At 34.6% G+C, this 12,518-nt stretch overlaps 1 protein-coding gene across 13 annotated transcripts in view; it reads left to right on the plus strand.

Moving 5' to 3' along the window:
- The window catches only part of PPP3CB (protein phosphatase 3 catalytic subunit beta), a 51,373-nt gene that overhangs the window by 27,226 nt on the left and 11,629 nt on the right, over positions 1–12,518 (plus strand). For 6 of the 13 annotated variants that reach the window (XR_007777866.1, XR_007777868.1, XR_007777869.1 and 3 more), the window contains exons 11-14: positions 2,585–2,669; positions 3,542–3,639; positions 9,056–9,085; positions 10,722–11,280. Coding sequence is in view for 6 of the 13 variants with exons in the window: in XM_009087439.3 (XP_009085687.2) it covers positions 2,585–2,669; positions 3,542–3,639; positions 9,056–9,085; positions 10,722–10,900 (392 nt within the window). In the remaining 7 variants the exon portion in view is untranslated. Of the gene's footprint in view, positions 1–2,584; positions 2,670–3,541; positions 3,640–9,055; positions 9,086–10,721; positions 12,421–12,518 lie in introns of those variants that run through there. The other 7 variants (XR_001989990.3, XM_018910911.3, XM_050976070.1 and 4 more) reach the window with 5 other exon arrangements.

The raw sequence follows: 12,518 nt of genomic DNA on the forward strand, positions 1-12,518 counted from the left end.
TAAGGTTGTGCATGGAATGTGTTTATAAAATGTTCCAAAATCTGGTTTGTGTAGTACATTTCATCTTCTTAACTGAGATGTCAAAAAAAGTACTTTTTGATTCTCTGTGAATTTTGAAGCTGGCCGGATGCAAATTATAAAAAAAAGCCTAGCTACCAACTTAAATTCATGGTCTGTCACTTGGTTTTCAGAAATCACAGGATAGGTAGTTCTGTACAGGGACATTCTTCTGGCTACTACTTGCCTAATAATATTTTTTCTCTCTGTGTAAATTCATTAGTTCCAGAGAATATTTCTAATACTTCAAAATGCATTAGATTATAGACATGTTTCCAGAAGTTATGTCTGGTGCATAACATGTCAGCATTTCAGAATTTGTTTCTTATGCAGGCCTTTGGACTGGGAAATGGGGAAGTTCTTTGTCATATCTCCTATAATTTAGGTTGTAATCAAGACATTCTTCTTCAAGCAGATGCCATTCTTTAAGTAACCAGGATTCAATGGCCACATTAGTGCAGTGCTGCAACCTGGAGTAATGCCTTTGGCTTTTTGCCTTGGCTGTGTTACTTCTGGAAGGCCAGGGCAATGAGAAATCATCTTAAAAAAAACCCCAAAATGAAAAATCCCAACAAACAAAACCCCCTCAAATAACCCAAACACCCCAAAGCAATCTTTCTCATTTTAAAGCACAGGGACTAGCACTGCCTGAAGTCTTTCTAGTTGGCGCATTTCAGCTTGGCATCAGTGAAGCCTGAAAACTGGTGTAGGTAGAAGGAAAATTGAGGAACTTAAAGAGAAATATTTGATGTCCCACTTAGCCCTGAGCTTTTCAAACTCTAAGAGTCTCCTTCTCATTCCAGATTCTCAAGTGGCTATTCAGTAGTGTTCAAAGAGAGAAAGCAAAAATTTCTACAATGTTAAAAGTTAAGATTTCAAGGAAATTATTTTCAGTAAACATTGAATGCTTCATACTATTCCTCTTCCAAGTTTTTCCTGAGCCTCCCGTATTGCCAGTTTTTTAGTTTGAGTCTGTTAAAACTGTAACTTTGTCTAAAAAAAAAATTTTACTCAGCAGTTCCTGGCTTTTTTGCTTTGTTTATGTGGACTGGCAGGTATTTGTCAAACCCCAAGATTCTGTCATTTTGTTCTTACAAAGTCTGTCTCTTGCCCCTGTTTTTTCTTTGTCATTACACCTTTTCTGTCTTGTGTGGTTTTGTTGTTGTTGTTTTCCCTTACATGCTTTATCTTTTGTCTTTTTGTTGGTTCGGTGTTCAGGGTGGAAAGTCTACCCACTCTTGTGCCACAGAAGGCCTTGTGTCCTTGCAGCTGTGGTCTGAGAAGTGTGACTGTTGTGCCTGAGTGTCTGTACCCTCCCGGGGAAGCCCCATGCTAGTGAGCAGGGATGGAAAACAGCTTCTTCCACAGCTCCCTTTTTGAGTGCAAGTAGGCCAATTTTGGACGTGTGGCTCTTCCTCTGCCTACTTCTGTGGTCCTCTCTTCTACATTCTTGCAATTTAATTAGCAACCTCTTATGGTGTACCTTTCTCCCAAGACTGAACAACACTCTACATGGAGTACTGGAACACCTAACAGACCTGTGTGAGCTTGTTCACTCTTGGTCCCCTGTGGTTCAATTCACAGTGTGACTGAGTTACTCTTACCTTGATGTGATTAATGCTCTCCTTCTCCAATGGCTGAGGAGAAGTAGGGATTTTGGTTTTGATATCTCCTCCTCTGCCTCTGCTGTTTTAATAAAATTGAGGAGTCAGCCAAGGGAAAGTAAGAGGAGGGGAAGGATGACTTTTGTACATTGAAACAAACAAGAGAAAGGAGAAAGGTGTTGGAAAAAGGTGTTTCTGTTTTCATGTCAAGGCAGGCAAAGGTGGCTCTCCTTCCTAATCACAAGCCTCCTTTGAGAGTTTTGTCTTCACTTTTTCTCTGTCACAAGTGGTATCACTGCCCTGTGGAATGTGCAGTATTTACTCCAGATCTTTGGTATTTGTAATTTCTGCAAATGATGCAAACCTAAGATGACGTGGAGCACAGACTTAAGTGGTAAGAAAGGTACCACTGCAATTTTTTGCTTGTTAATTTTCTGAGAGGTTTTCATGGAATTGTGTTTTGGGTAGCTGACATAAAAACAAGGAAACCACTGTTTTCTCTTGAACAGCTGTATAACAATTAGAAAATTTTTAATTTTTATGGCTTTAGTATCTCTTTGGCTTCTATATTGGGGTGCTTGCCTACGTGTTGATATGCACACATACACATTCTGAGTACGTGTCACTACTAAGAATTTAAAGTGTAAAATTTAGGTGAATGAGTTAATATAGTTACTACACTGTAGTGGTGATAGTTCAGATAATTTCTAGGTTTAGAAAATCATTGTGAACAATCTAAACTTTTTGGTATTTTGTGGACACAGAGGTGATGGTTTTGCTGGCAATCTGAAGCTCTAATTTCATAACATTCATAACTCCTATGAAGAGTACTGAAATGAAATAGTTGTTAAATTTGGTGCACTTTAAAACAATGACCTTCTAAAGAATCATGAGCTTGAGACTCTTTCTTTTTCTATTGAAAGTAGGTACAGCTGCTGCGCGGAAAGAAATAATCAGAAATAAAATTCGTGCAATTGGCAAGATGGCAAGAGTCTTCTCTGTTCTCAGGTACTTGCATGATTTCTGTTTCCTTAACCCCTATTACATATGCAGGGTAAACATCTCTGTTTCAGAATAACAAATGCCAAAGATTTTTCAGGGAGATCACTGTGCATCAGAATCTTCTTTGGCATATTGAAGCACCCTGTTGATGGAATTTTTGGTTGAAGAATATTTTCGAGTTATTTTTGAGATATGTTGCAAGAAATTAGAGAACATGATCTTTAGTGTTCATGTTGTTTGTCCAGTTGTTAACTAAGAGACTTGGAAAGGCAATACCAGATAGACTAAAATCAAGGATATAATGAAGGAGGTCAGGACTGACTCTGAAAATTTCTGATATACCAGGAACTTGAGGAGTAGAGGGGTTTTGTTTTCAGTTTTGGTTTGTTTCTTTTCACCTATTTAAAAAAATACCCCATCTTCTTTAAATGTAGAGATTTTGGCATCCTATTTACCCAAAATGGCTGGTTTTCCACAGAACATAATTGCTCAAATAGGAGTAATTGTTTAAAGTTCTTATTTCCCGAAGTAGAGAGACATTTAAAACAAAATTGGGGATTGTTTTATGGTAGGGAGATGTATTCTATATCTCATTAAGCATTCAGTGCTCATTTCACAGCTAATGAACCTGCATGTCTATAACTGCTCAGAATTTGGTTCAGAAGTAGCCAGCATTTATAACTCCTAGGCAGAGGAAAGACTGGTATGGAATAGAATTATTTTCACTTTTTAAATTGTTGGAATTTGAATTTACATTCAATCTTGACATGCCTGAAACACATCAAAACTAGACTGTCCCTTTCCCCATGCATTGTTTTACTTCAATGCAAGTTTTCATGTGCAGATATTTAGGTTTGGCTACTGTTTTTTTCACCCAGGGAGGAGAGTGAAAGTGTGCTGACACTCAAGGGTTTGACTCCCACTGGAATGTTACCTAGTGGAGTGTTGGCTGGAGGACGACAGACCCTGCAAAGTGGTAATGATGTTATGCAACTTGCTGTGCCTCAGATGGACTGGGGCACATCTCACTCTTTTGCTAACACCACACATAATGCATGCAGGGAATTTCTTATGCTTTTCAGTTCTTGTCTTAGCGGCTGATACGAGCATAGTGTTACGTGTTAATCAGGCAATGTGAAATGGATACTTAACCAGGGTATAAAACTAAAAGCCAACTAGTTCAGCAATGTCAAGCTATGTTTTTCAGACTCTGACCTTCCTTAGTTTACAATTTTTCAGGTGAGGTGACCCTATAGATCTCGTATTAAAGCATTTAATCATTACAGATACAAAAATGGCAGTGTAATTTTGCATCATTACTTGTGTGCTCTCCATTAAAATGGTTTTATTATAGCTGTGTTAGTATTTTCATTGACAATGTCAAAAACTTGTTGATATTAATATTAACAAACAGCTACAGACTGCATAGTTCCATATTACACTCCATTGACAGATTGGAATGTGCTATGTTTTGTACCCTGGTAATTAATGCCAAAGTTTGTTCTCTATGTTGTTTGTCAAATGTTCTATGTATAATTGACCTCCCTGAATTGTCCTTGTAACATGCTGTTTCCTTCCTCTGCAGATGTAGCTGCTTTCTTAGATCTGTCTGTCTCTCTCTAGGTATAGATGTATGTCTGTATAAGTGTTAAAATTAAACCACTATCCCAGACACTTGTCTGTCTCTTGATGTAGAAGCAATGTTGTAGCACCTTGTTTTTGAGGTTTGCTGCATTTGCTGCTGCACACTGTCTGTGCATTTTCAACAACAATGTACTTGAAAAATATTCAATCATTTGTTATAAAATCAGTTGAGAATAAAGGGATTGAATTTAAAACTTGTAAATAAATCAAAATAAAAGGGTGTTATTAAGTGTGCATATATTTTTTTGCATGAAAAATAAAAAGAACTCTATACAAAATATACCTGTAATCTGGCTCATTGAATAATTTGTAAAAGGTTTTCATTCTTTTTTTAGTTTGTTGAATCATTGGATCATATTTTTCACAAGACCCATAATGATTAACTAGGATTACGGAGGATGCTATGAGCTTGTACCAAATGTATTAAAAGAATGAAGTCCATGTTTTCTGTTCACAGTGGTGAATAACTAAAAAACACCAGTCTGAAACTGGACTTCATATCAGCAGCACTCTTAACATATTCAAAGACTTTTTATTGGCCACCTTCAGGCTTTGCTAGGAAGTATAAAACTTTAGTATGGGAACACTGAATTTTATAACTATTGGAAGATTGTGATTTGTGAATACCGCTTTTTACACAATCTATTTTCCAAGAGTAGCTGCTTTTCTCATTTCATTATTTTGACTGTTATTTGAATTCCTTATATTTTCTAGGTAGTTTTTTAAAAGCCTTTCACTACATTTTCTATTGAACTATCAAAGCTGTTTTTAATAGCTTTGAAACACAAATGTCACATTTTAAATCATTTTCAGTGGACATATAATGTCTACAAGTAAGTTTATATGTCCAGTGTATGTATGTGAGTGTTTTGTGAATGTCTATAACAAGAAATGGTGTATGTTTCCTAATCCATTCAACTATTCCAAAAGCATATGTTCTAGCTTTAATTTTCATTGTTTAATGAGAAATTTTATTATGCTTAAAAATGAGTCTGCATTCCTCTCACTCATTTAACAAAATTTTATCCATGTTGCATTACAAATACCAGAGAGGATCAAACTGACTAGAAAATTTTTTTTTTACATAAAGCATATGACTTTCTACCATTCCTGAAAATGTGGGACATTTGGAAAGTATGCAAAATCCATTCTGGATTTTTGTGGGTGTGGGGTTTCTCTTGATTAGAACTTTTGATGGCCGTATTCCCTGATGCACTACATTGATATTCCTCATTTGTTTTAGTCATGTTGATTGTTCAAATAAATTATGCCAACTGTTAGTTCTTAAACTGAAGTAACTTCTTTTTACTGATAGGCATGTTACTGTTTCAGTCTTAAAAGAGTAGTTTTCAAATTAGGGTTAATGCTCAATTGGAAAGGTAGGAGTAAACCAAAAATAAAATAAAACTTCACTAACTGACCATTTTCTAAACAATTGTAGTATCAGAGAATTTATATTCTTGGCAAAAATAGAGTCACTGATAGTATAGTATATATTTCTTACTACAAATATTTAATTACTCTTTGAAGTATTTTGTACTATGTTGGTCAGTATACTATCAATAATTTAAATTAGTCTAGGCTTGCAAAAATAAAAGAGCATAATATTAATTGAAGTAATTTTTTTATTCTGTTTTTTGTTGGCTTAAAAATATACAGAATTGACCAGTATGCCCTAGGTTTTCCTGGTTTCAGTCTTACAGATGCTCATTTTTCAATGGCACATTGGTTGCTGTTAAATAGATAAGCAGCTTTGAAAGTTATAAGAAATTGGAGTGTATTTCTCTAGAGAGCTGGGCTGAAATTATTTTATCAGGGCAAATAGATATACACACATATGCAATTTTTGCATATATGCCTTTTATAGTTCTTAATGTCAGTAACATTTTCTATGGTGGGTCTTAGCAGATGCCACTGTTCTGTGAGGCTTTGTTGAGCCTAGCTGCTGTGTTTGTGAGCTGCTAGCCCTTCTCCTCCTCCTTCTCCTGCTCGAAGCAGCAGTGCCTGGTGGCTTTGCCATCCTGCCAGGCAGCACCAGGACAGATCCTTACTGCAGCCCAGGGGAGAATGGCAAATGCAGACTGCAGTGAAAGGCTTAAACAAAGACAGCTCAGTTCAAAAGCATAATTCTGGAAACAAATGCAAGCCTAATCCTATGAGAGACGTCAATGTATGATTTCTTTTTTTCATGAATATATGGATATATTTTTTTAAATTAATCATAGCTTACTTTTTACAGCTTTAATGTGTTAGGTTAAAAACAGACTTTGGGAAACCATGGTCTTTGTATATTTATTTTTTTTAAATGTAAATTAGTTTTTTATTATTTTTGTTGCTTGCATTATAGTAGCTGAAATAATAAAGATAATATTAAGTACTGTTATTTAAAATAACATTTCCTAGTGACTTATTTTGGGAATTTAATTCAATAAAATTAGTTTCCAAATTGAGCCAACATCTGCTAAAAACAGACAAAACACCTAGAGCTTTATTCAGCAATGTACTAAACAGAAATCTAAATTAAAAATTGTAAGTACTTCCATGGATATCAGTTGAACTACTGCCTCTGCTATTAGTCAGAAAGCAATCAAGATAGCTTTTTGTGTTTATGTTGCAAATTGGTAAGGATTTTCTGTCACATGCATCCATTAAGTAAAACAAGAGGAGAGCTGAAATGAAGGACAGAAATGCCATCGAAACCTGTTGCTTAAAATCAGCTTTCTATTGAGAATTTTCAGAGCAAAGACTTCAGAGTTATCTGTTAATATGATCCAATATTTATTGGAGGTTTCTCAAAGTCTACAAAGTATAAAGTTTAAATTAGATGTACCTGCAAAAGAGAATCCAACAAAATGATTTTCCAGATTGAGTCTCTACAAGTTTTTTAAGTGCTTGTATTTTCCAGTCAGTTTGTTCTTTTATGTCAAGTTGAAAATTTTCTTTTTCCTAACTGTGATGAACATTCCAAGGTCTTTTTGGAATAGTAAACCTACAAGTAGCGTGAACTAGGAGTAAATTTTGAAATTTCTATTTATGACCAAGCTACATAATTTGCAGAGATAAATCAGTATTCGTGATCTTTTCAGGAAAAGATTGAAAACAAAGACTCCACAGGTAACAGAGAATGGTGGAAAGAGGTGGTTTCTTTACATAGTCTTATATTTGTATGGCAAATTGATTATAGTTTTCAAAAATGTGTTTGGTGACTTTCTAAAACAATTCTTAAAGTAATTTATTTTTAGAAATAGAAATAGAAAGTTTCTTTCCTTTAAGGTAAACATAAATAAGCATCCATTCAAGTGGCTTTTTGATTTAATTCTGGAATTGCCCTTGTCTCTGTAGATTTAAGTGCAAAACTGTTTTAACATTTTTTTCATTTTTTGTTCCATGGAAAGTGCAGTATATGAAATTCAAAATGCTGCATTTTCCTTAAGTATTTAATATTATTTTACAAAATAAAATAGTATTTATTGGATACTTACATAATGCAAGTATCCAATTTTTTTAGACTATCTCAGTGAAAATTAGAATCTTATTCAGTGAGCTTAAAACATAGTGTAGGCAATTCATACGTAACATAGTGTAGGCATGGTGTAGGTAATTGGTTTTGTTGGATAGGAAATGAGAAGTAATAAATTTAAATCTCTTTAAAGAATTCTATTCTCATCTAATGCCCTATTTTCTTATATAGCTATTTTCCCCAGCCCTTGCTTGAATACTCTGCCATGATTTTTGTTGTTAACAGTATGTATGAAGCAATACACAAGTAGATTTACCACTATGTAAGCTACTTTTTGTTAATATTTCTGAAATTATGGTATTAGAGGGATGGTAAACAGTGGAGGAGGTAAAAGGTTGTTATTACCATGAATGACTTAGATACAGTTCAGGTTGTAATAATAATAACCTTACATTAAAGCTTTGCCATCTAGAGCTAAAATTATGAGGAAGGATCTTACACATAAGAAATCAAAGCAGTTGTCATAGTTATTTAGTTAAAAAAACAGCTAGTGAGCTAGATGTTCTTCATATTCACAGTAATTCACCCACTAAAACTATGTTAAATCCAGACCTCTTCCTGCTGTAGACTTTGTTGTTGTTTCAACTAAACAATTTACAAGACTTATTAAATATGCAGATTTAACTAACTTTCTAGATTTGTCTTCTTTGGCTTAAATTTCACTATTCAGTTCTCAGAGATGCCCATTTGAGCTTAAAATATTGTGAGAAATTGAAGTGCTAGTTAAACTTCAGGGAGTTAAAGAGAAAAGTTATTTTTTATTATTATTAGAATACTAGTAGTGTTATTTTTATAGTGTCCTTCCTGGTAATTTAATGAAGCTCACTATTGTGTTTTAATCTTCAGAAATAGTCTCAAGTATATTTTTAGTATTTTTTTAAACCGTGCCACAACTTTAGCATCAGTTGAAGTTTTCTGTTGCTGTCTTAAAAAAAAACCAAAGCAAAAATCACAACCCAAAGTTACAGAAATGTATAGTTAATAACATCAGTTCTTTAGTGTTACTTAGACATACTTGTAGTTGATAAACTCCATTAGTTAAAATTTAGGAAAAGTTTCACTTAGACTTAAAAGCAGTCCCCCAAAAATTTAATTGTCATTTTAACTAATTGTAATCTAATCTGGCGTAGCATACTATATTAAATTGATCATTGCCTTTTCTGCTGTGCGATATTACACTCTTCATCTTTCTCATTCATTTTGCATGCATCTGCTCACTTCTGTACAGCCACTGTAGAGGCAATTGAGGCTGAAAAAGGTATGATCAGAGTCTTTGCCCTTGGCAGAGATCTGTGGTGTCTGGGAGGGAATTCAAAACTACTCTGTGTGGGTGTGTTTTATTTTCAACTTGCACAAGCAGAGATGAATCAACTGCATTGATTCATCTATTTTACATGTAACATTCATTTCTGGCTTTAGGATAATGATTATCTTTAATATTTTAGGGAAGTTCTTGGGGGTTTTTTGGTCTCTTTTTGTTGGTTTTTTTTTACAGAATATGCTGTAGGTTTTTGTACAATAGCATGTTGTGATATGTGATGTCTTGAAGTTCTTAAAAATAGAAGTGTTTAGTGGTTTTTTTCTGCATTCAACTGAAGGTTTTGTTTGATTGTGGGGAGGGGATGTATGTGGAAGGAGGGTTGTTTATGCATGCCTTTTCTCATAAAATATATTTAATGGCTTTAAACATTTTTTTTTAACTTACTGTGATATCTGGTAGTGCAAGACATATAACTTTTTTCTATAGATTTTGAATGTAATTTACTGTTCAAAATTATTTCTAGTGTTTATGAGATATTAAATTCAATGGATTATTAGTGCTTCTGTGCTAAATAAGTTGCATATTCATCCTCTATTAATGGTATTGAGCAAAATGCTATCAAATTATTTGATTTCAACTTCAGATTGTTTCTTTTCAGAGAGACTTTAGTTTCTTCTTGCTCAGAATTCAATGAAATGAATGACAAACAGCATAGCCATTGAGAGAGCTACCTTTGGGGTTTTTCAGATTTAGTTGCAAAGCACCATTAATGACTGTATTCTTTGTTTTTTTAATTAAGGAAGTCAGATCTCCAAAAATATAAACAGGTGCCATATTCTGTTCTCACACACACCTGCAAGAGGTCCTGTTGTTGTGAGTGGAAAGCTGTACTTAAATCTCCAAAGAATTATTTCATCCCAAAGACTTCAGTCTTATTATGTGGTCAGCCATTTTCAGGTGTAAATTGAACTACAGACCTCATTCATCAAAATAATCAGTACCAAAATAATACCTATTTTCTATACTTACTTTAAATACATCTGTATTTAAATGATACCATTGTTGAACCACAGTGCTAACTTGGTGATTGTGGTTGTGTCCATTTCCATCATCCACATGATTAGCACAGTGTGAACCCTATCCTGCAGTTTTGCCTGCATGAAAACTGCAGGATCAAGCCATTGGTGTGTGTGCAGGATGTAAATCTGCCACTACTTTTGTAACCCTTTGCTGCTTTGCCTCCACTGCACTTGCTGTGCTGCTTAGATCTTACTGACATTGCCCTGAAGAGAAGGGGGATGTTAAGATTAGCCCAATGAGCTGAGCAGCAAAAGCACAGCTGTGATAGCTGGCCCCACCAGGGACACACAGAAGCAATCAAGTGGGCTTAAACCCCTTGATTCCTGCTTGCAGAATATTTGCCATACTTTGTTCTTTTTGTAAGGAACTGAAATAATGATTGCCGTGAACATTTCAGGAAAGCAGGCTAGAGAATCTTTTAGCAATACAGTTGCAGGGCCATAAGTTTCTTTGGCTGATTTTTAATCTTTTTTTAAACATCATTTGTTAGAAAAAGTATATGCTTTCATCTTATTTTTCCATTACTGACATATCAAATTTGCATTTTGTTAAGCAATACGAGGATTCTCTCCGCAACATAGAATCTGCAGTTTTGAAGAAGCAAAAGGTTTGGATAGGATCAATGAGAGAATGCCACCAAGAAAAGATGCTCTTCAGCAAGATGGTATTAATACTGTAAACACAGCAAATGCCAATGGAAACAATGGAACTGGCAACAACAATGCACAGTGACCACATCAGCTTCTGGTTTACTCACTGATGTCCTGCCTGAGAATTCCTAGATCACTGCTTTTTGATGTGACAACAAATGAAATAGGGGGATCACTTGAAGTGACTACTTAACACGAGGTGGAAAACCATCTGACTTGATCCCCCTGAAGAGTGACCATCATGCTTTTGAGACAACAGCCCCTCTCTTACATGGTGACCCAACCTCCTGGGAGTGTGTGCCTCACCCTTTCACACAAACATCCATCACTGGCTGCTGCAGCTTCGGAAGAGATCTGGGGAAAGGATCGGACTGTTCTCACTAAAGCACACCTAGGCTAGCATCTTACGCTTACGTTGTCAACACTTTTAAGTTTACAAATGGGATTTTTCTTTCAGTAGAGGTAGTTTGTTTGTTTGTTTGTTTGTTTGTTTAAATCAGACTTTCAAATACAACCTTAAGAGCTAACTATTTATTAATGGACATTGGTTTCATGATATGTCTTTAAAATTATAGATTAGAATGGTCTTAAAATATCTGAGGCTGCAAAAACTGTATTTTAAATAACAGAAAAAAAGCCAAAACATTTCAGTTGGTCATTCTGTAAAATGCTGACCTCAGGTTTACTCCTTTAGATGTTGCTAATTATATATTGTATTCACTGTATTTTTTAGTTACAGCTAATCAGAAGATTTCTATGTAGGAATGTTTATTACTTGAACACAGATTTAAAAAAAAATATTTAATTTAGAAACTTTTTTGCCCAGCTTTTTCAAAACTTTTCCCCACCTTGAATTTAAAAAAAAATATATATACTAATTTTAAAAATAAGAAAAAATATGGAAGTGTTAATTTTAAGGTACTTTTAATTGAACTTTGTACATTGTTTAAGTAAATTTTGATTCATATCAAGTCTGTAAAGCTTGGCATTGTATTTTGTGTATGCATGTTTTCATTTTGCAAATATTTAATATATAGACCTATGATGTACATCTATAGGTTACCTAGATGTTATAGGTACTTTTAGTTTATTGTGAGTATTACAGTAGCATTAATAGCTAACAATCACTGGGCTGAATAGCTGCAAGCTTTTTTATTATTTTTAAATCTGTAAAGGAAACTGAACCTGTATTGGACATACTTTTTGTTTAAGTAAAGCAGCGCGTAAGCAATTGCTGTGTTCACCTGCTAAGGCGTTAGTGAAAGTGTAAACTTGAGACTGCATGTATTTTGGTATCTACAGGACTGCTTGGTAAAATAAAAATTGAAGCCCTGTGCTAATTTGTTCACAAATAATGGACTGTACTGATTGCCAGTGTACTTTGTTATATATTTTGACATTTGCTACATGTCCTTCTCATCCCCTGGAACACGACTTGAAACTTAATGTCACTAGAGTTCATCTCCTTTTTTTTTTTTTCTTTGCCATAAACTACAGTCTGTACATACCCTTAAGTTGGAAATTTTATGCATGTTCCGAACCTCTCCAGTATTTTATAAACGGTAGCACACAATAAATTTTGTGCATGGGCTACGGCTCCTATCACTGTGTATTGGTTTTATTTGGCATGCATAGGTCTAATCTGACCTTGCAAATTGCTTAGAAAGAGACTTCAATATTTAAGTCATTCAAAAAAATAG

The sequence above is a fragment of the Serinus canaria genome, chromosome 6, assembly GCF_022539315.1.
Source record: "Serinus canaria isolate serCan28SL12 chromosome 6, serCan2020, whole genome shotgun sequence".
NCBI lineage: Eukaryota > Metazoa > Chordata > Aves > Passeriformes > Fringillidae > Serinus > Serinus canaria.